General features: G+C 44.8%; 1 protein-coding gene across 3 annotated transcripts in view; it reads right to left on the bottom strand.

Annotated features, from left to right (window-relative positions):
• The window catches only part of LOC137347086 (ephrin type-A receptor 7), a 610,086-nt gene that overhangs the window by 133,027 nt on the left and 449,471 nt on the right, over nucleotides 1-27,588 (bottom strand). For 2 of the 3 annotated variants that reach the window (XM_068011157.1, XM_068011155.1), the window contains exon 5: nucleotides 6,149-6,161. The exons of the other annotated variant lie outside the window; for it this stretch is intronic. In XM_068011157.1, the coding sequence (XP_067867258.1) occupies nucleotides 6,149-6,161 (13 nt within the window). The remainder of the gene's footprint in view (nucleotides 1-6,148; nucleotides 6,162-27,588) is intronic. 3 annotated transcript variants of the gene reach the window in all.

The raw sequence follows: 27,588 nt of genomic DNA, 5'->3' as shown, positions 1-27,588 counted from the left end.
CACACCGTGTGTTTAAAATTAAACCCTGTAAGACTAGGTGAAGGCTGAGAGGGACCCGCAGACACCTTTCTCACCAGGTCATAACTGAAATTTGGGTGCTAGCATCTGGAATTGACCCATAGACAAATGAGAAATTGGAAGCAGAAAGCCAAATTGTTCCCAATCAAAAAAGAGCAATATTTCACTTTCTTGTGGTTGTGTGTGCTTGAATACTAAAATGACTGCAACTGAAGCTAGTAGCTCCCCAAGCCAAGGTGAAGTAACTTGGGATAACTTAAAAGCAGTGTCTATGGAGGAGTTGAGGAAAATGACTGAGCAGTGTGGGATCATTGTACGTGGCAAGGCTAGGAAGTCTGAACTCCTAACGCTAGTGGCCAACCATTTTTCCCTCGAATCTGAAGAAGCAGACACATGGTTAGAAGCAGACTCCGACAGGGTATTGTCAGCAAAGATACAATTGGAACAGAGGAAACTTCAATTTGAGGAGAGAGGAGAAAGAGAGAGCCTTCCAGAAGGAATGTGAAGAGAAAGAAAGAGAGTAGAGAAAGAATATTCCAGAAAGAATGCGAATGGAGCTGAAGCAGCTAGGGGGCGACAGAGTAACCCCAGTGAAAGCATGGCCAATATGGAGGAGCATAATTCAGGGTTGGGTACAAAATTGTTAAAACTAACTCAACTAATTCTAAAATTCAATGAGGAGGATGCAGAGGTTTTTTTTGTCCTTTGAGAAATTGGCAAGGCAGATAAAATGGCCAGCTGATTTCTGGCCTCTTTTATTGCAAAGCAAACTAACCAGAAAAGCTCATGAGGTTTATTCCCTGTTGCCAGATGAGAGTTCATCAAATTATGAACTGACCAAAAATGCTATCCTTGGGGCATATGAATGAGTACCCGAAGCCTAGCACCAAAAGTTTAGAACCCTCAAGAAGCAAGCTAATCAAACTTATCTGGAGTTTGAAAGAAGTAAGCAGCTGGCTTTAGACCAGTGGCTGACGGCTCTTAAAGTACAGCTCAGCTATGAGAATCTCAGAGAAATAATTCTGTTAGAGGAATTTAAACACTCTCTCCCACTCTCCATAAAGACCTATGTAGAGGAGCAATGTGTTCAGAGAGCCCGGCATGCAGCCATTCTGGCCGATGAGTTTGCTTTAATTTATAAGTCGGTTTCCCAGGGGAGAACAATTTCTAGTCATCCCCACAAATCCGAAAAGGACAAAGAGTGGGAAGGTGATCTCCACCCAGGCAGTCCTGGGAGAGAAAGAAAAGCAGGAGACACAGGGGGCGCTCCTCCAGCCAAAAAGGAAGGTGCTGTGAGCAAGAGTGAGACCCGGAGACCTGTGTGCTTCCATTATAATAAAGCAGGGCATTTAAAAGCTGACTGCTGGAAACTAAAGGGAAAACCGGTAGGGTTGGTCAGGGCACATCCGCTCAGTGAAGACAGGACCCTGATGGAAAGCACAGCAGAACAAGCTGTGGCTTTAACTGCAGTAAGAGTGAGACCCAGGAAACTTACTACTACAAGTGCAGGAAAATTTACTAGGATTCCTGAAGGTTATCAGGGTTGTGTGTTTGAATGGAAAGTAACCCCATACTCCTCGAGTTGGGCAAGCAAGCCCAGAGTAATTCTTAGGGACACAGGGGCCACTAGATCCTTTTTACTGGAAAAAGACCTGACCTTGCCCCAAGAGAGTGCAGTGAACACCAGAATGGTGGTGAATGGTATTGGAGGGCAGTGTATGCCTGTACCTGTACACCGGGTGCATCTAGAGTGCGACCTAGTTTCTGGACTGGTGACTGTAGGGATTGTCCCTAGTTTGCCTTTGGACGGAGTTGACCTGCTCCTAAGTAATGATGTGGTGGGGGTGAAGGTGGTAGCCCCCGCCAGTAGTGAAAGACCGCAGGAGGTCTGAGAGACAGGGCAGTGGCAGAAGACGGATCCCTGCAGTTTACCTGAGTGTGTAGTGGGTCAGGCCATGATCAAACCAGCTCCTCCAGAGGAGACTGAATTAGCACTGCAGGCAGATGATCAGGTCTGTCCGTCTGAGACTTTGGAAAGTTAGGAGACCCAGGGAATGAATTAAATGGATTTTCCCTAGCTGAGGCTCAGTGAACCGACTCAGTATTACGAGAGTTAGCACCGGCTGCCCAGTCTGAAAGTGAAGCAGAGGGAGTCCCTGGTTGTTACTATTTAAAGAATGAGATACTGATGAGGAAATGGAGTTCTCCTCACAGACCTGAGAGCGAGGAGTGGCCAGTGGTTCACCAGTTAGTGGTGCCGCTGAGGTACTGGGGCGAAACACTAAGAAGGGCCCACGAGACTACAGTGGCTGTACATGCCGGTATACGAAAGACCAAAGCCCGCATCAGACAGCAGTTTGACTGGCCAAAATGCCACAAAGATGTTGTGGAGTAGTGCAGGAGTTGCCATATGTGCCAGGTTGAGGGGAAACCCCAACCTACAGTGAAACCTGCACCCGTAAGTCCTGTGTTAGGAGGGCCCTCCAGCAGAGGACTGGTGAACTGTAAGGGAGCCCCGCTGAGAACAAAAGGGGACATGCAGGTACAAGGCTGCAAAAGGTTAGACAGGGAAGGGGAAATATCGACCAAGAGGGCAGGTTAAAGGAAGTCCGGGAGGAATCCCGGATGAAAACCCCTACTGTCCAGTCAGCCAACACTGAAAAATGTGAAAAGTTACACCCCATATCTTCCTATGTAAATGCAGAAACTAGAAGCACTAGAACCAGAGTTGTGAACAGCATTTACAGGAATCTGCAGAGACTAAGAAAGACCTCTAGGGGTCAGAGAAACTGTAAGGATTATGCCTCACCTAGTCCAAGTGCCACAGGGGAGTGCAGTAAAGTGTGCACAAATACCTGCAGACAGGTAGGATGGCACAGTGGCGCAGTGGTTAGCACCACAGCCTCACAGCTCGAGTGACCCGGGTTCGGTTCTGGGTACTGCCTGTGTGGAGTTTGCAAGTTTTCCCTGTGACCGCATGGGTTTCCGCCGGGTGCTCCGGTTTCCTCCCACAGCCAAAGACTTGCAGGTTGATAGGTAAATTGGCATTGTAAATTGCGCCTAGTATAGGTAGGTGGTAGGATAATTGAGGGAAGGTGGGCATATAAGGGAATATGGGATTAATGTAGGATTAGTTTAAATGGGTGGTTGTTGGTCGGCACAGACTCAGTGGGCCGAAGGGCCTGTTTCAGTGCTGTATCTCTCTATGAATTCTATGAAGGAGTGTCCTTTGGGACAAAGGCGAGATTAGCAAAGAATCCTCCCCCACAGTCAGAAAAAAAGTGAACCACCCATCCCCTGAAGTCAAAAGCCTTTGCATAACTCAGCAAAGCACTGAGAATGCGTTCAGGTTAGACCTGCCTACTACTGACTTTTTTTTTAAATTACCTCCGTTGGAACAAAGACCCTAGGCAGGTATGGAAATGGGCAAATGGAAGAGAAACCTCCCCCACCCCCCCCCCAAAAAAACACGTATTTACTGGGATGCCAAAAAGGTGGCAATTAAAGCAGCTCTGGCACCAAGAGATGACAGGCTGTCATAAGTTTTAGGATTTATGAATGAATGGGAATGAATGAGAGAAGTGCATGTTTTTTCTGTATCTAACATTTTTCTTGACCCTTTTAATGAAATGTGCCTTTTCTCAAGTCGCATTCCATTCCGCTGGGTGTGGTGTTGTCATGCTAGGCAAGAATGAGGCACATTAATTTTGTCATGAACATTGGTTTTAAACTGTTACTGGAGCGAGGGGAGGACTTGTTGAACAGACAGCCGTGGCTGGAAAAGATATTTGCATATTAACAGACGGCGTTTGGAAGGACAACCCACAATGGACTTTTGATCACCAAACTTTGAAGATGAGGGAGCTCGCATTCCAGGTTGACTGCTCAGATGGCCAAATACACAAATGGTCAAGCCAGCTAGTCACATGACTAACTTGCTGGGCAACCTGAGTTTTTTGAATTTGTACAAACAGTTTGGGTAGAGCGTCTGTTTGCTCCTGAACTGAGAATATCTCTGTCCTGTCGGCTCCCATCTCTTTCTCACAAGCCTCTGAATCCACCAAAGACACATGAACCCCAAAAAAGAAAAGTCTCCTACAGCAAACAAGGTTTAAGAAGAATACTGGGCCCCAACGAAAAGCAAGATCTACCTTCAATCAAGCACTCTACAGTGAGCCCGAAGAACCAGAACAACAACTCTTCAGATATTGCCTCAAACTTTTCTACTTTATTTTTCTTCTGCTCTTTTCTGACTCTATTTGCATGTGTGTATTGCATATGCATGCTAGCGTGGGCTCGTCGCGTATCCGTAGGCGTTAACCGAATTAGAGTTTAAGTTTAAGTTGAATAAATTTCAACTTTTCTTCTTTAAACCTGAGAAAGCCTGTTTGTGCTGGTTTCTTTGCCTTATAATTGGAAAACAGTGAACAAGGATTCACCAAGGAGGAGCTAAAAATCACGGCGTATTTAAAATTAAAGCCTGTTACGGTATGACCAGGTGAAGGCTGAGAGGGACCCCTGGACACCTTTCTCACCGGGCCGTAACAATAACATCTATTTCTTACATTCCAATTTACCCACATTGCTCTTGACTCTTTCTAACTGTTACACAGGTAGCTACAACTTCCAATATCTTGCCCAAGTCGCTGTTGATCACATAGAGCCCAGATAGTGACTGTCGGCAGGCTATTTGACTATGGAGGCAGCCCATCTTTGGCCGACATCCCTACGGATGCATTTCCTGCATGGGTCACTGGATAATAGTTAGGAGCAAGAGTCCTGGATGACTCTTCCTGCCAGTTCCCTGGCCAACATTTATCCCTCAACCAGCACCACCAGAAATGTGGAGGAATTGGTCATTGCTGTCTGTGGAAGCTTGCTGTGTGCAAATTGGCTGCCATGTTTGCCTATAAACCACAGTGACTACACTTCAAAAATAATGAATTGGCTACATAGCTCTTTGGCATAATCCGAGGATGTGATATATAAATCACGATCTTTTCTATTTCACTCAGAATGATCTTGATCTGTGTAGCTCAGAGTTAAACCATGGGGTGCAGTTACCCAGTGGCCCTTGAGGGGCAGACAAACCTGTATTTATGAGCTAGCATCACATTAAACAAAACAACTGCATGTTAGCTGCTCACTATGAATCACAGTTGTAACATTTCTACTATAAACACAGTAATTACTTTTGTAGCAATACTGAAATATCTGCAACGTAAAAGCTGCTACTGCAACTACAGTGATCAAATAATTATTTTTTTAAGCAGAGATATGGGTCTTAAGCACCACAGAGCTTTGCAGGATCGGCAGTTGCTGTCAAAATTAGATAAATTAATATTAATTTCTTATAAGGGCAATAAAATCACAATAAGTTGACAATAAAGATTATCACTGAATCTTTAAGCTATTTGATTTACCCTATTTGACATCGTTACCCTCTCTGTGCAGGGTAGGATAATGGAGATTTACTTCAACTGGGAAGTTTTGCTTTCCATGTAGTACATGTCCATCTCTTACTGTTCCTTTGTCTGGGAGACCTGAGCTACTGCGAATACATGTGCTAATGCACTGTTTGAAAAATATGTTCATCCTAATCTTATATGTCTGTGAGTGTGTGAGTATGTATGCATATGTGAGAGAGAAAGAGAGGGTTGTGTGAGAGAGGGAGGGGTGTGTGTGTGAGTGAGTGTGAGAAACAGGGTGTGTGAGAGAGAGAGGGGTATGTGTGAGTAAATGTGAGAGAGGGGGTGTGGTGCGTGAGAGAGAGTATGGGGGGAATTTTATGCTCTCCTCCGCGGCAGGTTTAGAGGCAGATGGAGCATATAATCAGGTGGGAAGGTGGTAGAGGGGACACCACATTCCTGGCTCCATCAAAATTAAGTCCGGGGTGGCAAGGCCTGTGAATGGCCTTCCTGCCCCACCCCCAATTGAGGCCCTTAAGTTGGCAATAAATTCCAATTAAGGGCCTCATCCCACCGCCGCCAGTAGCCCAGCAGTGGGTAGGCCTGTCACCACATGGGGAGCACAGCAAGAAAATCACAGGGGCTATTTGCCAGATCCAGGTGGTGGGGGTGGGGAGGGGGCTGCTGGTGGTCCCTTGTTAAAAGACGCTTAGCGTCTGAACAAGACACCTGACACTGGTTTGGAGGGGGAGGGGGACCCGCTGAGCCACACCCCTGCCTTTGCAGCTGACTCTCCTACGCCCCCCACTCCCCTGTGGCTCCCCATGAGACCTATCCCGCCCTGACCTACCTGTGGCCTGGGTCCAGTGCCGCACCTGGACCTCGGGTGGATGCTCCACTGGCAGCAGCCACTGCCTCTGCGGTGGCAATGCTCAGTTAGAGAGCTGCTGGCCTCAGAAGGCAGGATTTCCGTCATGGAGTCATTGACCCCATGGAAGTCCCACCACCATCCCGTTAAGTGCTTAATTGGCATTTGATTCGGCGGGCCTCCCACAGAAGGAGCAACACAGGGCTCTCGTCAGCGTTTTTGCGGGAGGTCGAGACCCCTGTTGCCCAGATAAAATCCCGGCTTGTCCTAGAAAGAGACAGCATTGAAACAGGCCCTTCAGCCCACCGAGTCTGTGCTGACCATCAACCACCCATTTATACTAATCCTACATTAATCCCATATTCCCTACTATATCCCCACCATCCCTCAATTCTCCTACCACCTACCTACACGAGGGGAAATTTACAATGGCCAATTTACCTATCAACCTGCAAGTTTTTGGCTGTGGGAGGAAACCGGAGCACCCGGTGGAAATCCACGCTGTCATAGGGAGAACTTGCAAACTCCGCACAGGCAGTACCCAGAACTGAACCCGGGTTGCTGGAGCTGTGAGGCTGCAGTGTTAACCACTGTGCCGCCCTGTGTGCATGTATGTGCGTGCGCTTGCGTGTGTGTGTGTGCGTGTGTGTGTGTGTGTGTGTGTGTGTGTGTGTGTGTGTGTGTGTGTGTGTGCGCGCATGTGTGTGAGAGAGAAAGTGAGTTTGTGGATAGGTGAGAGAAGGGTAGAGAGACTTATATTTGAGCTGAAAAGTGCAATTAACTACTTTAAAGAGAAACAGATGACTGAGTGGGCATGAAAAGGATTGGAACTTGCTGAGGTTGCAGAGTACTTGATAGTCGATGCAGAAATGAAAAGTACCAACTCCAGCTTTTAGAGGACACACAATATTCCCTTTGGAATGTATCTGTTTGGTACGGAGTACTGTTGGACTGACATCATCCAGTTTTGTTCGATTACTTTTAGAGACTGGAATGAAATTTCATACAGCTCCATCTTTTTGGAAGTATGATTCAAAATAAATACATTAGGACACCGCAAAGTCTATGATGGTTATTTTAATGAAAATGTCCTAACTTCTTCCATCTTCATCCCTTAAATGTACTATTACTGTAAATATAGTTCACATTTTTCGGAAACAATCTTTTCAAATTGCAACACATTTTATGTGTACTCCTTCCAAAAGTACACATTCCCAAAAAGCGTGGAAGATCAGTTATACATTGAAGGCCATGGTAAGGAATAAAAGGAAGACCTTGCATTTATCTAGCGACTCCCACATCCGATGGTGCAGTTGCAGACCACTCTCTCCTGCAACCTAACTAGTAAAGTGAGGTTGATTCCTACATAAACTAGAAACTAGGGTATGAGCAAGTTTATAAATCAGATGGTATACGGGTGTGATAAAGGGTCATCCAAATGACTAAATTAGGAATCAATAATGCAAACTGTAGAAAGGTATTTCATTCAAATTCCAGCATTGTGAGCGGCACATACTAAACATCATCATTTCAGAAAGGAGGGTCGGAGAATTCTTACCCATTATATATATTTATAATGACATGTAAGTAACACAATGAGATTCCTGCACTGAACTGATTTTCCAATTTAGTTCAGTTGGTAGCATTCTTGCCTCTGAATCAGAAGTTCTGGGTTCAAGCCCTACTCCAGAACTTGAGCACAACCTAGGCTGGTACACCAGTGCAAAAGAAAGAACTTGCATTTATATAGCACCTTTCATGGCCGTGGAACATCCCAAAGCACATTATAGCCAATAAAATACTTGTGAAGTGTAGTAGCTATTGTAATGTAGGAAATGTGGCAGCCAATTTATGCACAAGGTCATGCCTAATTTTTTTTTTAATGATGTTGGTAAGAGATAAGTAATAGTCAGGTCACTGGGAGGAACGCCACTGCTCTTCTTTAAAATAATGTTAAGGATCTTTTATGTCCACCTGATAGAGCAGATTGGAGTCATAGAATCATTTAAGGCATAGCAAGCAGCCATTCGGCCCATCGAGTCCATGCTGACTCTCCGCAGAGCAATTCAGTTAGTCCCACTTCCCCACTCGATCCCTGTAGCCCTCAAAGTTTATTTCCTTCAAGTGCCCATCCAATTTCTTTTTGACATCATTGATCATCCCTGCTTCCACCACCCTCGCGGGCAGTGAGTTCCAGGTCATTGTCACTTGCTGTGTAAAAAAGTTCTTCCTCACATTCCCCCTTCATTTCTTGCTCAAAACCTTTATTCTGTGTCCCTTAGTCCTTGTACTATCAGGGGAGATGGTGGCGTAGTGGTAACATCGCTGGAATAGTAATCCAGAGTCCCAGGCTAATACTCTGGGGATGTGGGGCCAAATCTCACCATGGCAGTTGGTAGAATTTAAATTCAATTCATGAATTAAAATCTGAAATTAAAAGCTTGTCTCAGTAATGGTGCCATGAAACTACAATTGATGATCGTAAACACCATTCTGATTCACTTATGTTTTTTAGCGAAAGAAATCTGCCTTCCTTACCTGGTCTGAACTATATTTTAGTCCAGACCCACAGCAATGTGGTTGACTCTTAACTGTCCTCTGAAATGGCCTGGCAGACCACTCATTTCACGGGCATTTAAGGACAGGCAGCAAATGCTGGCTTTGTTAGTGATGCCCACATCCATCAAAGAAAACAAAAAAAGCAAATGGGAGCGGCTTTTCCTTATCTAATTTATCTAAGCCAGTCATATTCTTGGAAACTGTGATCAAATCTCCCCTCAACCTCCTGGGAATAATCCCAGCTTTTCTTTGGGGGGAATTTTATGCTCTCCCCTGTGGTGAGTTTGAAGGCAGGGAGAGCATGTAATCAGGTGGGAGGGTGGCCGTGGGGGCATCCCCATCACCATCGAAATTAAGTCCGAGTGGGAAGGCCTGTCAACAGCTTTCCTGCCCAGCCACGAATTGAGCCCCTTAAGTGGCCAATTAATGCCCATTTAAGGTCCTCATCCCACCGCCACTGCAATTAGCCCAGCAGTGGGTGGGCCAGTCGCCACACAGGAAGCATGGCAAGAAAAATCATGTGGGTTGCTTGCCAGTTCCAGGGGTGGGGGCGGGGTGCCCTCATTAAATGGCAGAGTGCCTGAACGAGCAACCTGGCATCAGGAAGGGGGGGGAACCCCCTAAGAGCCAGCCCCCTGCCCTTGCTGCTGACCCTCCCCACAGCCCCTCCCTTACGACTCCCACCCTGCGTGACCCCTCTCATCTTGACCTACCTGTGGCCTGGGTCCAGTGCTGCTCCCAGGCCTCGGGTGGGTGCTCCACCGGCAGCAGCCACCGCCTCTGCGTTGGCACTGCTCTGATTGGCCAACAGCTCTGAGGGTGGGGCATCTATCGCCAGAGTCCTTGATCCTATGAAGGCTCGCCTCTGTCCAGTTAAGTGCCTAATTGGCACTTGATCCAGCAGGACTCCCAGAGAAGGGGTGACGCGAGGTTCTTGGCAGCACTTTAGCCGGAGGTCGAGACCCCCATTGCCTGGATAAAATCCTGACCCTTGTAATTAAACTTTCCTGTCCCTGGAACCATTCTGGTAAATCTCCTCTGCACCCTTTCAAACACCCTCATATCTTTCCTAAAGTGTGACCAGAATTGGATCCAATACACAAGTTGGGGCCTAACCAGAGCTTTATAAAGGTTCAGCATAACTTCCCTGCTTTTGTACTCTATTCCTCTATTTATGAAGCCCAAGGTCCCATATGCTTTGCTAACCACTCTCTCAATATGTCCTGCCACCTTCAAAGACTGATGCACATGCACACCCAGATCCGTCTGTTCCTGCACACTCTTTAGAACTGCATCATTAAGTCTATATTGCCTCTCACGATCCCTTCTGCCAAAATGAATCACCTCAGACCTCTCCGTATTAAATTCCATCTGCCACTTGTCTGCCCATTCTGCTAGCCTATCTATGTCCTGTGGCAGAGAGCTCATATCATCCTAACTGCCTGCCACTCCTCTAAGTTTGATATTATCATCAGCAAATTTTGAAATTCTAATCTGTATTCCAAGATCCAACTCATTTTTATATAGCAAAAAAAAAAGTGGTCTTAGCACTAACTCTTGGGGAACACCACTGTCTAGCATCCTCCAGTCTGAAAAATGACCATTTACCGGGACTCCATGTTTTCTGTCTTTAAGCCAATTTTTTTTATATCTAATTGGATACTGACCCTCCTATTCCATGAGCCTCAATTTTGTTAACCAGCCTTTCATGTAGTACTTTCTCAAATCCTTTCTTAAAATCCATATAGACAACATCTACTGCATTCCCTTAATCAACCTTCTCTGTTACTTCATCAAAAAAATTCAATTAGATAAGTCAAGCATGATCCTTTTACAAATCTGTGCTGGCTATCTGTAATTAACTCACTTCTCCAAATGCCTGTTGATTTTTTTTCCTTGATTATTGTTTCTAAAACCTTACCCAACACTGATGTTAAACTAACTGGTCTGTGTTGCTCGGACTGTCACTCTTTCTTGAATAGGGGTGTTACATTTGCCACTCTCCAATTCTCCCCCATATCTAGGGAAGATTGGAAGATTATGGCAAGCACTTCTGCTATCTTCATCCCCACTTCCTTTAGCAACCTGTGACGCAAGCCATCCGGACCAGGGGTGACTTATCTACCCTGAGCATAGCCGGCCTTTCCAGTACCTCCTCCCTCTCAATTTTTACCCTGTCCATCGCCTCTACTCTCTCTGTTTCTACCGATATTTTGTCAGCATCCTCTTCCAGAGGCATGGCTGCAGGACAACATAGATTGGGACCTGAATATTGAAGGGTACATGGCATTTAGGAAGGACAGGAAGCTAGGAAAAGGTGGAGAGGTAGCTCTGTTAATCAATGATGGTATTAGCGCAATAGAGAGAAATGACCTAAGTTCAGGAGACCAGGATGTCGCAGCAGTTTGGGTAGAGATGTGAAATCATAAAGGCAAGAAGTCACTAGTGGGAGTTGTGTACAGGCCACCTAATATTAACCACATTGTAGGACGGGGTATGAAGGAAGAAATAATGGCAGCTTGTCAGAAAGGTACAGCGATAGGGGAATTTAACCTACATATAGACTGGAAAAATCAGATGGGCAGAGGTAGCCTAGATGAGGTGTACATAGAATGTTTTGGGGATAATTTCTTTATTAAATTTCTTAAATTTATTAATAGTGCTTAGAGTATGTAAATCCATTTTGTAGATTTGAGACTTGATGTGCTTTACAATGGTAACATTTATAGATCATATTAGGCTGTGATTGCTCGCTGATTTTAGAAACGTAGGAATTGCTAAATGAAGAGACCTAAGGTCCATCTAGTTCATTTTTTACCATCCTGATAGTCAGATGCTACAGTGATAATGGAGTTGCTGACTAATCATAGTAATCAATCTCTATCAATTAGTCTACAACAAACCCAGATATGACACAAGGAAAACCTCCAGTGGATGAGAACTTTGGCAACCATCGATCCCAAAGTCACTTGTTCCTCCCAAGCATGCTACACTCACCACATCTCATGTTTCCAATTACTCATAGATTGTATCCAAAATATTATTGAAAGAAATCTAATTTGCATTTGAATGAATCAACACTATCTGCTTTCATCATCTCCTTAGGGAGCCTGTTCTACAGATTTATCTTTCACTCACTGAAGTATTGTTTTTGTAAGTGTTCATTGATGAACTTGTTCACACTTTGACATGAGAGCTGCACCAGCTGTACTCGCTCTCAAGGGGTGGTTTATGCACTCTGACAGATTCTTCAGTTTCATGCACAGTTACGCTTCTCAACAGTTTATAACATACGAATCTCACAAAGCCTTAGGGCTGTGTAAAGAACCCGATACCATTCTGTTGAACTTTAATATCAACACTGAAATCAAATTTTCAGTCAATGATGTTTGGCAGCACATATTCTCCAGGTTAACCCGTACAGCTCCTGGGTGCCAACCGCATGGAGATTTGACTACGTTCTTCACCACAGCAGAATGTGTGGCTGCCGATAATTAGTCAAATACAACTTTTAAAAAAAGGTGCATCATGCACACCAACCATCTGCGTGGAGGTGGGATTTACAGGGTTAGCTTGTTGGGCCGAGGACGAAACACTTCTGTTCCTCCTGCAGGAGCCCATAAGTTGTGCTGTAAAGGCACATACCTACTGGATCCAGCCCTTCTCGCCTTCTTTTAGCTGTCAGGTATTCTGAGCCCTGGGAAACATGGACAACACGATTTGAAAATAGAAACCATTTACAATGGAGGCATATGGCCTCCTTAAAAGGTTTCAAATATCAACACCCGAAAGTGTTTAGGTCGCCCGCTCATCATCTCATCCCACCTCCGTTAAAACCAGAAGTGGGCAGTTTTGGGGTAGGTTGGAGTCTGTGTTTGAAATTTTTAACAATTTTACTTCCCGCCCGATGCAAACCCACCCATTTTTATTGGTTAAATTTACCTACATCTGTCCTATCAAACCCCATCCATTAAAGACCACTGTTGAGTCACCTCTCAGCCTTCTCCTTTTGCAGTGAAGAGCCCCAACCTATTCTGTCTTTCCTCATAGATATAAACTCTCAGTTCTGATATCACCCTTTATGCACTTGCTCCAATGTCCAATATGGGTTGCAGAACTGTGCACACATAAAAAGGCTAACATCTCCAGTGATCTGTTCACTGTTTATATTATTTAAGAAAAAAAACTGTACAGATGGAGGTCTATTTAGTGAAAAGAATTTGAGAAGGTTCGACAACTTCACTTGAATTAGACTTATTCTTGCACATTTTCTCCTCAAACATTGATATCGGCAGCAGAAGCTAGCTAAAACAGGCATGCAAGCTATGCACGTGTATAACTCTATGACATAAGCAAATCACCTGCTCAGAGCTCAATTTGAAGGAGACTATAGCCATTCCAGGCAATGCAACTTCTATCGTCCCCATTACAAATACAAGTTACTTTATCATCTGATAAAAGGGCCAGTGATCTACCTCCCATGCCACTGGGCAAACCATCTGCTGAGGTGCATGGGGATGTTCTCATTCTTGCAGTGTTTCCTCCTTCTGTGGCCTTTACCCTGTGCTTCTCCAGACAGCACATCAGGGAGTGGAGGAGGAAGAATCACAGGGGAAATCCCTGTTCACTTGTCTTGATGTACTGCTAGGTCACTGGAGCATCAAGATGCCATGTTACTGTATGCCTCTTGCAGTTTGAATAGTCAAGGTTTAGTTTTATTGCTGGCCTGTTGAGATGCCTTCAGGCTGAAACTATAATCCAACCACAACGGGAACTTATTTCATATTGATTTAATGTACCCAAGGACGAACATGAATTAAAAAGGAAGTGAGTCACAATCAGTCCACTAGACACAAAGCTATCCCATTAATACCTCTGTCCATGGTACATTTCACTTCAGAGAAAATGACTGAAGTCTATCGGCACACGAGAAACATTCAAACAAACATCTGTGCAGCAGCTGCACGTGTGATTGGTTTTGTAGCACACTTAAGGGTGTCATGCTTCCAGCTGACCAGGTGGTTAATAGCTTAGCATCCCAGGAAATGAGAGCGCGCACAATTGAAACACAAGGGGCATTATCAGAAGGAAATACAGGGCATCACGGGGTGAGACAGAAAGTAATTTTTATGGTGACAATTTTGAAAATTACAATAGAAAATCAATTTACATTTTTAAATAAAGTAATTGACGAGCAATAATTTGCTGCTGCAAAAAGATCAGGCGCACATTATTTGATCAACAGTTTCAGTATTTTATAGAACATTTAATTATACAGCTAAGCAGTTGGCACTGTATTCCAAATTGATAACACTACATTTTCTGAGGAATAAGCAATCACACTTCATCAGGCACTTAGCCAGTACCGTAACTTCACGTCAAACATCACCCACTTCTTGTAATGTCAACAGGAAGGGCAGTTTAATGCTACAGTGTCCAAGGAAATCGTTCAAGAATGCTGTCCAACCTCATTTCTCAAATTAGTTTAAGTCTTCAGAATGATCCTCATAGATGTGTAATGCACAAACTTGCAGCTGCTGAAAACAATTAAATTGGTCAGCTAATTCTCCTCATAAAAATTGCATAGAATTGCATACTCTTCTGTCTGGAAGATGGAATTACAAAGAATATACACCACAGAAACAGGCCATTTGGCCCAACTAGTCTATGTTGATGTTTTTGCTCCGCACGAGCCTCCTCACACCCTACTTCATCTCACCCTATCAGCATATCCTTCTATTCCTTTCTCCCTTATGTACTTAGTTAGATTTTCCTTAAATGCACCTATGCTATTCGCCTTACCTATTCCATGCGGTTAGCAAATTCCACTTTCTAACTATTCGCTGGATAAAGAAATTTGTCCTGAATTCCCTCTTGGATTTATTAGAAACTATTTTATATTTGTGTCCTCTAGATTTGGACTCCCTCCACAAGAGAGAAACATCTTCTTTACATCTACCCTATCAAACATCGTCATCATTTTCAAGTCTTTAATTTTAAGCGCTATGGGGATTGGGTAATATATTAGCACTGATACGGGGAGTATACAGGTAAGCTTTTAATTTCATTTAATTTAAATCAAACATAGCATCAAACATCACAGACAAGCAGATAGGTGATTGATTTGGGAAGAAGCTACCTGTTTGTTGAGTATCTAGTAAGTGATTAAGGTCCATTCTAATCCTAATGCTTAAAATAGTAAAGGAACTAGTGGTAAGCTTAATATATAAAAAAGGCAAACAAAATAAATAATTGAATAAAATAATTAAGTAGTTAATTAAAACACATTAAGGATCTCAGGACAGGTGATGTGTCACGGCTGCAGCATGTGGGTGCTCCTGGATGCCAGTGTGACCAGGGCAAACACGTCTGCAGTAAGTGTTTGCGACTCGAAGAGCTTCGGCTCAGAGTCATTGAGCTGGAGTCTGAGCTGCAGACACTGACACATCAGGGAGGGGGAAAGTTACCTGGACATTTTGTACCAGGAGGCGGTCACACCCCTGAAGATAGGGTCTTCTGATTTCGTCAGTGACAGGAGAGTGTGGCTGCAGCTGAGGCAGGTAAGGGGACCCAGAGGACAGGAGTGCAGGAGCCTCAGCCTTTGCGATTGTCCAACAGGTCTGAGGTTCTTTCAGCTTGTTTGGTTGACAGTGGGGTCTGCACGGTGGATGAGCAACCTGACCATGGCACCATGGTACTGGAAGCCATTCAAGTGGAGGGACAAATAAGGAATGTAGTGGTAGTAGGGGACAGTATAGTTAGGGGGCTTGACATGGTTCTCTGCAGCAAAGAGCGAGAGTCCAGACGGCTGTGTTGCCTGCCCAGTGCCAGGGTTCGGGACATCTACTCAGAGTTGGAGGGGAACGGACAGTTGGAGGGGGAGGATCCAGTAGTCGTGGTCTATGTAGGTACCAACGACATAGGCAGGACAAGGAAAGAGGTTCTGCATAGTCAGTATGAGGAACTAGGCACCAAATTAAGAAGCAGAAATCTCTGGATTATTACCTGAGCCACGTGCAAATTGGCAAAGGGCAAATAAGATTAGAGAAATTAATGCGCGGCTCAAAAACTGGTGTGGTAGAAGTGGGTTCTGGTTTGTAAGGCACTGGCACCAGTACTGGGGAAAGTAGTGGCTGTACTGTTGGGATGGTCTACACCTGAACCGTGCTGGGGCCGGTATTCTAGTGAGCCGCACAACTAGGGAAGTAGAGAGGGTTTTAAACTGACTAGTGGGGGCAAGGGATCAAATTTGGCAAGATATGGTATATCAAGGAGTAGAGACAAGGCAAGAGAGAAAGGTATTTTTATGGGAAATGATAAAAAGACTGTGACAAGAAGAGACAGAGCGTACAAACCTAAGAGTAAATCAACAGATAAGACTAGAGGTTACAAAAATAATAAAAGGACAACATCTTTTTCTCACGGAACTGAAAACCACTGATGACATATAAACCACAAGAGGGAGAAGTCTCCTACAGCGAACAAGGTTCAAGAAGAATACTGGGCCCCAACGAAAAGCAAGATCTATCTACAAGCAAGGACTACAGCGAACTTGAAGCACAGTAACAAAAACCCCTCTTCAGAGATTGCCTCAGACTTCTCCAGTTTATTTTTCTTCTGCTCTTTTCTGCCCCTATTTGCATGCGTGTATTGCGTGTGCATGCTAGCATGGGCATGTCGTGTAGCCGTAGGTGGTAACCGAATTAGAGTTTAAGTTGAAGTTTTAATAAATTTCACTTTTCTTCTTTAAAACTAAGAAAGCATGTTTGTCCTCATTTCTTTGCCTTATAATTGGAAAGGGGGAGCTCAAAACACAGTGTTTAAAAATTAAATCCTGTTACAGTAAGACCAGGTGAAGGCTGAAAGAGACCCCTGGACACCTTTCTCACCAGGTCGTAACACTAGTATTTTAAACTTAAATAAGGGCAAATATGAGGGCATGAAAGCAGAGCCAGCTAAAGATATTTTTTTAGATTTTTTTTTAGATTTAGATTTAGAGATACAGCACTGAAACAGGCCCTTCGGCCCACCAAGTCTATGCCGACCATTAACCACCCATTTATACTAATCCCATATTCCTACCACATCCTCACCTGTCCCTATATTCCCCTACCACCTACCTATATTAGTGACAATTTATAATGGCCAATTCACCTATCAACCTGCAAGTCTTTTGGCTGTGGGAGGAAACCGGAGCACCCGGAGGAAACCCACGAAGACACAGGGAGAACTTGCAAACTCCACACAGGCAGTACCCAGAATTGAACCCGGGTCGCTGGAGCTGTGAGGCTGCGGTGCTAACCACTGCGCCGCCCACAAAAAATAAAAGAGTTAACAAAATGAGCTTTGGTCTAATAGAAAGTGAGTCTGGGGAATTAATAATGGATAATGAGATAGCAGATGAATTGAACAGATATTTTGCATCAGTCTTCACTATTGAGGATACAAGTAACATCCTAGTATTAGCTGTAAGTCAGGAAATGGAAGGGAGGGAGGAACTTAAAAATTACAATCACCAGGGAAGTCGTACTGAACAAACTGTTGGAGCTGCGGGCTGACAAGTCCCTGGGTCCTGATGGACTTCATCCTAGGGTGTTGAAAGAAGTGGCTAGAGAGAGAGTTGAAGCGATAGTTTTAATTTTCCAAAATTCCCTAGATTCAGGGAAGGTTCCATTAGATTGGAAAATAGCGAATGTAACTCTTTTATTCAAAGAGGAAGGGAGAGAGAAAGTAGGAAACTATAGGCCAGTTAGCTTAACATCTGTCTGAGGGAAAATGTTAGAAGCTATTATTAAAGACATTATAGCAGGGCATTTAGAAAAGTTCAAGGTAATCAGGCAGAGTCAACATGGCTTTGTGAAAGCAGAAACAGGTCATTTTCTGGTTGGCAAGATGTAACGAGTGGTGTGCCACAGGGATTTGTGCTGGGGTCTTAACTTTTTACAATTTATATAAATGACTTGGATGAAAGGACCAAAGGTATGGTTGCTAAATTTGCTGATGACACAAAGATATGTAACAAAATAACTTGTGAAGAGGACATAAGGGGGCTACAAATGGATATAGATAGGTTAATTGAGTGGGCAAAGACCTGGCAAATGGAGTATAATGTGGGAGAGCATGAAATTGCCCACTTTGGCAGGAATAAAATTTTTTTTAAGAAGTCTAAATGTTGAGAGATTGTAGAGCTCTGAGATGCAGAGGGATCTGGGCGTCCTAGTGCATGAATTGCAAAAGGTTAGTATACATATACAGCACGTAATTAGGAAAGCTAATAGAATGTTATTGTTTATCGCAAGGTGAATTAAAAACAAAATTAGGGTGTTTATGCTTCAGCTATACAGGGCATTGGTGAGACCACATCTGGAGTACTGTGTGCTGGTGGGAAAGTGGAGTTGAGGTCGAAGATCAGCCATGATAATACTGAATGGTGAAGCAGGTTCGAGGGGTCATATGGCCTATTCTTGCTCCTATTTCTTATGTTTTTTTTTAAAAAGAGGGTAAAATGCTGCAGAAGACCTTAAGAATACTCAGTACATTGAGTTCCCTTGTACGACAGGCATCGGCTTCAACTGAATGATGTGCTTGCTTGGCAAAGTATCAATAACAAACTGCAAGGCACTGATGGTCATCAGGATGAAGTTAATGAATACGGGAGAAGTCTCACTGGATTGGAAACAAGCTAACAATTTTCAAATCAGTCATTGGAACAAACCTTGGCAATTACAATGAAAACAGAAAATGTTGGAAATGCTCAGCAGGCCAGGCAGCATCTGTCGAGAGAGAAACAGAGGTAATGGTTGGAATTTTACACCCCCCATGGGAAGCTGGGCGGGGGGAGGAGCGGGGTGTAAAATTGTGTGGGAGGCAGGGGGTGCCGTTCCCATTGCCTTCCCGCCCAAGCTGCAATTTTACAAGCGATAGGGGAGGTGACAAATAGCTGGCATGCCCCAGGCCAATTGAGACCCTCAAGTGGCCAATTAATTGCCACTTAAGGGCCTCTTCCTGGACGGGTACTTCGTCAGCTGTGGAGGCCACCCAGTAATACCAGGTCTCCTTGTGGGCCCAATGGCTGGTGGAGGCCCTTCTGATTAGGGACCCTGTGCCCCACGGAGGGCCCCCCCAGCAGCCCCTGCCACTCCCATTGGTGCACCTCCATCTGCCCTCCTGATTAACCCCCACCCCCCTCACCAGGGCACAGCCGATTGTCCCCGGCGAGGTTCGAAACCCCACTTCCCATTTTCTGTGCCGGCATCCACAATCCTCTTTAAAATGGATGCAGTGCCAGCAGTGGCCACTGCTCCTGTGGCGCTGCTGGGACTGAGGGGATGCCGGCTCGTTGATTGGCCAGCAGCTCCTGGAGGCGGGACTTCTGCCTCAGAGGGGCAGAAGTCGCGCCTGAGGCCAATTAAGGGCCTGGGCTATGTGAGATCTATGCGTAGCTTTCAGGCCCGGTGGAGGCGGGCTCGCCCTGACTTTAGGCCAGTGGGCGGGGTTTCTGCCCCTATGTAAGATTCCAGCCAATATTTTAGGTCGATGACCTCTCATCAGAAATTGTGATGTAAGATCATTGATCTGAAATATTAACTCTGTTTCTCTCTCCACAGATGCTGCCTAATCTGCTGAGCATTTCCAGCATTTTCTGTTTTTATTTCAGTTTTCCAGCATCTCCAGTGGTTTGTTTTTACATTGACAACTTCAAATCCATTCGTCTTACATAAATAACTGACAAACTAATGGAACTGATCGGAAAGAAGGATTACCTATATTAACATTAAGTAATAAACAATATTCAGCAAAGTTTCAGCAAGAAAGACTGCTCACCCAACCTCCCTGACTTTAAGGAAGTGACTTCCTAAGTGGACATTGACAAATCTTACAATGCATTATACTGCACTTCTGCCTTTGATAAAAATCCTGCAATAAATACCACAAACGTTTAAGGCAGTAGGCATCCTAGATAACTTGAGATGGACAACAACCTGACAGCAGATACAAGTTAGGATAAGGATATCATGCCTGGGAGATGAGAACAATGATCCAGTGATTGGTCCATGATCAGAACTGAGAGCGGTTATGCTCGGTGCTGTGCTGAATACCAAACCTTCTGCACCCATCCTGGATTTATTAAGGTGCTGCCAATTGCCCTACATGAAGGAAGAGCTATGAACTCGCCTCGTGATGATTCCTGGTGTAAGAAATAGCTGCCTAATGGCATTATTAAATCTTAAGAAATGAATTGAATGTGATAGAAATACTGTGCTCTCTCTCTCTGGTTAAAAGGTTCCAAGACAACTGTTACTGTTTACGTGAAAAAGGTCTTTCCATCAGGCCAATATCTGACCAGGAACAGATTTTGTGTAAGCACAGCTAGGTTTGATAAGAAGTCGTCTCATGCCCTTATATCTAAACAACTGCCTGAGTGAAGTTAACAAGATATCCTTGGAACAGGTAAGCAAAGATGACCTCAGGAGGTTGAGACGTAGGCCAGGAGGGGTCAGCCTTGGACATTTATTCCCTGGTAATTGGACAATTGAATGGGAAGGGGTAATTGAAAGAGTAATTGGCATGAGACACACCCTAACCACCAAAATTTAATTATATGAACGGGCACCCGACAAGGGAAAAAAGCACAAGGGGAGGAGGCTCTTTAGGGTGGAGCCGTGCTAGCTTTGGCTTAACACCCTGATCAGCCTAAAGTTGTGGAAGAGATCATTACAGCAGGCAGCAGAGGGCAGGCCATTCCATCCGTCCAATCTGGGACCAGCAAACTGCCTCACCTGTCATGGGTTGTACGTTTACACTGTCTATTCTGACAATGTGTTGTATTTGAACTGTCGCTTCTCAATAAGCCACTTTAAACTGCTTGTGACTCCTCGATCTCTTTCGGGTATTCTGTGACCCTTGATCAAATCTTATACTGGAGAATGATGCAAACACTGTAAGCAAACTAGTGAAGGCTGTTCTGTGAGTGACATGGTAAAGATAAATGAAGAATGACACACATAGATCCTCAATGGTGGTTGTGGGCAGACTCTGACTTCAGACAGTAGATAATTCAACTGCATTCTGCTGGCCAGAGGGTCAGTAACCAGAGGACACAGATTTAAGATAATTGGCAAAAGAATCTGAGTGGAGATGAGATTTTTTTTAAACACAGTGAATTGTAGTGATCTGGAATGCGCTGCCTGAAAGGGTGGTGGAAGCAGATTCAATAGTAACTTTCAAAAGGGAATTGGATAAATACTTAAAAAGAATCAGAAATTGCAGGGTTTGGGTGAAAGAGCAGAGGAGTGGGACTATTTGGATAGCTCTTTCAAAGAGCTGACACAAGCACATTGGGTTGAATGGCCTCCTCACGTGCCGTAAGATACCCTGATTCCATGATTGGTATTTTCATTCAATCATGGATCCACAGATCTAATGCCATGAATGATGCTTCCTGTGGAAGGGAGATGGAACCTTGGCCCAACCTTGGCAGTGTAAGGCAAAGGTGCAACATTTAACACAGAACACCATTAAATGATACTGGCTTGCACACTGTGCTTGTTGAATGTCATGCTGATTATGAATTTGTGACAGTTTTTGAAAATTTACTCCATGTTTTTAGCACGCCTTAATGATATAGCACCTTAATTTATGCGCTGCACCTGTAGCAGTTCAATTAAGTTTTGTTCCATCATTCCTGAGTTTCTTGTAAACATGAAAGGTGCCATATGCTAGTGAGTATAGAAATAGGAGGATACAGCAGATGGCTGGAGAGGAGGGAGGGCTTTAGATTTCTGGGACATTGGTAGCGGTTCTTGGGGAGGTGGGACCTATACAGGTCGGACAGGTTGCACATCAATAGAGCAGACACCAATGTCCTTGCAGGCCGGTTTGGGAGTGCTGTGGGACAGGGTATAATCTAATTTGGCAGGGGCATGGGAACCAGGATGTAGCATTAGAAAGGAGAACCAAGGTGCACAGAGGACTGGGATAGACAGATCACACTACAGAAAGAAATAGCAAGGTATTACGTGGGGTCAGACTAAAAGGAAATACAATAAGATTTAATTCTGGTATTTCTTTCTTTTGGGCCTCCTTATCTCGAGAGACAATGGATACGCGCCTGGAGGTGGTCAGTGGTTTGTGAAGCAGTGCCTGGAGTGGCTATAAAGGCCAATTCTGGAGTGACAGGCTCTTCCACAGGTGCTGCAGAGAAATTTGTTTGTTGGGGCTGTTGCACAGTTGGCTCTCCCCTTGCGCCTCTGTCTTTTTTCTTGCCAACTACTAAGTCTCTTCGACTCGCCACAATTTAGCCCTGTCTTTATGGCTGCCCGCCAGCTCTGGCGAATGCTGGCAACTGACTCCCACGACTTGTGATCAATGTCACACGATTTCATGTCACGTTTGCAGACGTCTTTATAACGGAGACATGGACGGCCGGTGGGTCTGATACCAGTGGCGAGCTCGCTGTACAATGTGTCTTTGGGGATCCTGCCATCTTCCATGCGGCTCACATGACCAAGCCATCTCAAGCGCCGCTGACTCAGTAGTGTGTATAAGCTGGGGGTGTTGGCCGCTTCAAGGACTTCTGTGTTGGAGATACGGTCCTGCCACCTGATGCCAAGTATTCTCCGAAGGCAGCGAAGATGGAATGAATTGAGACGTCGCTCTTGGCTGGCATACGTTGTAATTCTGGTATACAGTGTAATTAATTAAATGCATAAAATGTGGTAAATAAGGTTGGTGAGCTGCAGGCACAAATAGCCACATGAGAATATGATGTCATGGCAATAACGAAGACCTGGTTCAAAAAAGGTCAGGACTGGGTATTAAATATTCCTGGATACAAGGTGTTCAGGAATGATACGGAAGAAAAGAAAGGAGGAGGGGTTAAGGAGAATATTACCGTGCTGGAGGATGTCCTGGAGGGGTCAAGGACAGAATCTATTTGGTTAGAGTTAAACAGTGAGGAGCCATTACAATACTGGGTGTATTCTACAGGTCACCAACTAGTCCATCTTGGCCTTCTCGTGGGGTCCCCAGCATCACAGATGCCAGTCTTCAGACAATTCGATTCACTCCACGTGATATCAAGGAGTGGCTGAATGCACTGGATACCACAATGGCTGTGGGTCCCAACAATATCCTGGCTGTAGTACTGAAGACGTACTCCAGAACTAGCCATGCCCTTAGCCAAGCTGTTCCAGTACAACTACAACACTGGCATCTATCTGACAATATGGAAAATAGCCCAGATGTAACCTGTCCACGAAAAGCAGAACAAATCCAACCTGGCCAATTACCGCCCCATCAGTCTACTCCCAATCATCAGCCAAGTGATGGAAGGTGTCATCGATAGTGCTATCAAGTGGCATTTAACAATAATCTGCTCAGCTTTGGTCCACCAGGACCACTTGGCTCCAGACCTCATATAGCCTTGGTTAAAACATGGACAAAAGAGCTGAATGCCAGAGGTGAAGTGAGAGTGACTGCCCTCGAAATCAAGGCAGTGTCATGCTCACAAGTAGTGCAATGATGAAAATACAGAACCAAACTAAAGAATGATAAAAAATTGACTTTTCCTTTGAAAAAGTGGATAAGGAGCCACAAAATGGCCACTGAAGGTCGGGCTGACTTAGCCTGTATATTCAACTGTCTCACTGACCAGAAACTTAACCGGACGAGCCCTATGAATAGTGTGGCTACAAGAGCAGGTCAGAGGCTGGGAATTCTGCCATGAGTAACTCACCCTCTGATTCCGCAAATACTGACCACCAACTACAAGGCACAAGTCAGGAGTGTGATGGAATACTCCCCACTTTCCTGGATGAGTGCAGCTCTAACCATACTCAAGAAACCCACACCATCCAAGTCGAAGCAGCCCACTAGATCAGCATCCTACTAGATCAGCATCCTATCCACAGTCTTAAAATTTCACACCCTCCACCACTAGTGCACAGTGGCAGCAGCGTGTACCATCTACAAGATGCATTGCAGCAACTCACCAAACCTCCTTCAACAGCACCTTCAAAACCCACAATCTCTACCACCTAGAAGGACAGGGGCAGCAGAATCATAGGAAGATCACCACCTGCAAGTTCCTCTCCAAGCCACACACCATCCTGACTTAGAACTGTAGTGCCATTCCTTCACTGTCACTAAGTCAAAATCATGGAACTCCCTCCGTAATAGAACACACGGACTGCAGCAGTTCAAGAAGGAAGCTCATAACCATCTTCTCAAGGACAATTGGGGATGGGCAATAAATGCTGGCCTTGCCAGTGATGCTCACATCCCATGAAATTTAAAAATAAATCTATTGTGAAAGATATAGAGGAGTTAATTTGCAGGGAAATTACAGGGCGGTGCAAAAACTAGAGAGTAGCAATACTGTGGGATTCAATTATCCTAACATAGTATGGGATAGTAATAGTGTAAAGGGCAGAGAGGGAGAAGAATTTCTAACCTGTATTCAGAAGAATTTTCTTGAGCAGTACATTTCTGGCCGATTGAGGAAGGAGGCATTGCTGGATCTGGTTTTGCACAATGAGATGGATCAAGTGGATTAAGTATCAGTAGAGGAACATTTAGGGATTCACATTTTCAGATGCCTGATGCACAGCTCAATGGTTGTCCTACTGAGCAGTTAGCACTGGACTATCTTCAAGGGATATCCCTTGTCCCCTAGGATCCATCCATGCACTTTGGGGATTGGAGTGACGTACCAAGGCAGCCTGGACTGGCAGAGGATGAAGGAATCATGGCAGCTGCCAGGAAAGCAAGCACACACATAGAGGAAGCTTTATTGTGTTCTTGTGGTCACAGACCAGTTGGACATTGAACGAGTGGAAGCCCTTCTTGTTTAAGGTTCCCATAGCCAGTCACTGGGTGTTATGATGGCCACATGGGTGTAACTGATGGTGCCCTGCACCTGGGGGAATCTAGTGAAGGTAGAACACAATGCCCTCTGTCCCTGCAAGGCTGCATCGGTGTAACGGAAACCCCACATGCCAACTGGAAATGCTAATTGTATTGTATGGAACTTTACTGGACATTATTACAAATAACTTTTAAAAAGGCAGAACAGAGCAGCTCAGATGGCCATGCACAATCTGCATATGAAAAGCCAAAGACAAGCTGGAGACAGAGGTGATTATCCAGTCTGGCCAGAACAATGGGGTGCTCTCTGATTAAATTACCTAGAATGGTTTTGTCAATGTGGATTGTCAAAAGCCATCGACACCCATTGACTTTGAAAGAGCCAATTCCTCCCCCACCCCTATCAAGTATGTCTGAACAGCCTTGAATTTCAAACGTCATTTCAGAAGATGCTGATTCAAAAACAGAGACGGTCACATCACTGATTGCTTGTGTAACTCTGGGAGTTTGTGAATTGTGCCTCAGAGCAAGAAAGCTGCAATTTCTCTCTCTCCACTCTCTCCAGTAACGTTCCATCGAAGCCTCAGCTGCAAACCTACAGCCCAGCACAGCCAGCAACCAGGGGACACAGATAAAGCCCCTCTTCTGCCTTCTGGAACCTGTGAAGCAAACCGAACAGTGGGTGACCCAGCGAGGACTTCAGGACTATGACTTCAACCAAGGACCCAGGGACAAACTTCAGTATTTAAATTCCATCTTTATTAAGTACACTACTCCAACCTCCCAACTCTGTTATTTTCCCTCTGTAATCTGTGTGTGTGCGCCTCTCGTGTGAATGTGAGCATGGATGTGTCATGTATTTTAGTAATTATTAATCAGTTTAGAGTGTTAAGGTTAATAAACTTAAATCTTTCTTGTTTAAACTCAAGAAAACCTGTCTGATTTGGTTCATTTACAATTATAATTAGAGGAACAGGGGCAAGTGCTCATTTGAGATGGCAAGCTAAATCACTGTGTTAAAAGAATAAACCCTGTTGCAATCAAACCAGAGAAGGAGCAAAAGGGAAGTCTGAGACCCCTTCCTCGCCTGGTCGTAACAATCGGTCATGAATTGAATGTACTGTTCCAGCTGTGGTAAAGATGGCATCAGTGACCTACGAGATGCAGTGGTGTGCAGCCGCTTGCAAGATGCCACAAAGGTCTGTAGCTGGATGGAGCCAGAAGAAGTTCAAGGTCATAGTGACTTTGATGGCTACTAGCAGGGCACGGTGAGCAGTGCTGTGAGGTGCGCCGTCTTCGGCAGCAGATCCTGTGTTGAGGGTGTGGCCTCCTTTGTCTTCCTGCCCCTGCTATTCCTCAGAGTCCACCCTACCTGTGGAGGGTGTTGCCCTTCATCATTGGGCCCAAAATCTGACAGTCAAGCCCCCATTGCCAGCTGCAGCCTTCCTACGGGACAGGTGGCTGCCCTATTCTCCTTGGCAGCCTTGCCCCCTGCTCTTCTGCCCTGCAATGCCAAGGGGGTGATGACTCCCTTCCATGTCCGAGTGCCCACTCTCCCCACCACCTGTGCAGCACCAACGGCATCAGTTTACCAGATACCGAGACCCCTTTGCCCCGCTGACCGTCTTATGGGGCTGGGGTGATGCCCTGGGACATCCATGGCTGGCTTCTCACTCTGCGCCCACCTCCCTTAAGGTGATCTCGCATAGGCACCTCTTGAAATCTATGTACCCTTTCAACATTCCACCCTCCCCCTCCAAAAACTCTTAATGAGCTTTTTAAATACTTTAATTGGCCTCAATTTGGAGGAGAGCAGGATCCTTGTTCCCCCTGCACACTGTTTAATGTTGCCAGTGCCAGGAACTCCATCATGAAACTGACACATCAGCATTTCTGGCACCCGCCCCCCACCAAACTGACTCCATTCCCACCCTCGTAGGATCCCGAAAATTCAACCCTTGGGATCTGACAACTCAAACACACAAACAGCTACTGAAAATAAAACCAGAAGCTTATCTGTATCAGGAAAACAGAATTTCAAGATTTAAGATATGTCACTGCTTTTTTTGCTATTTCTCATTAAAGGAGTGCTTACAATGTAAGTAATCTTCCCACAATTACATCACCATCTGTCAAGAGCAAAAACAAAATGGCAATAACCCTAGTTTTTAAAATATCAAATGGACACCACAAGCTAGTCAGCACTGGCATGGCACCGGAATGAAAACAGTCCAGCATAGACTGCAGAAAGCCGGCCAGGCACCAGTGAGCCGGCCGGGCACCAGATGGGCACCAGAAAGATGGCACGGACAGCAGAGAGCTGGCACGGACAGGACTACCTGTTGGCTCAAGCTTCATCTCGTGTTCATTTTTTTTTAAACCTAGGTACCAAAGAAGCTTGAAGTGATGCCAAAAAATGCTTTTTTAATTCAAGTTTAACCCACTCTAGAAAACCTTGACAAGTTGTTTCCATAACAATTGAGGACATGCAGAGGCTGGAAGATTTTCCATCAGTTTTCCCATCAGCTTTAGTCTTTGCTGGTCTTTAAAGTAATACAGAACAGCTTTGCTCATCTTTGTGCATCAGTACTGAAAGCAATTGCAGATATAGTGAATGGACGGTGCTTAGAGTGACATCAATTCACTATCAGGAATGTGCCACTCCAAGTAATTACACCGACATTTAACTAAATGAGGCTGACAAGTTAGGGGGTTGTTATAACTCTTTATTGGAGATTACAAACAACATACTGGGCATTCCCTGTATTATTTGATTACAGGCATTGGATTTGTTCCCATTGAAGTGACATTCTGCATATTCATCAAAGGCCTTTCAAAATGCAGGTGAGGCTGAGACAGAATCATAAA

This window comes from Heterodontus francisci, chromosome 31 (genome assembly GCF_036365525.1).
Source record: "Heterodontus francisci isolate sHetFra1 chromosome 31, sHetFra1.hap1, whole genome shotgun sequence".
Lineage (NCBI taxonomy): Eukaryota > Metazoa > Chordata > Chondrichthyes > Heterodontiformes > Heterodontidae > Heterodontus > Heterodontus francisci.
This window is presented reverse-complemented; position numbering and strand designations above follow the sequence as displayed.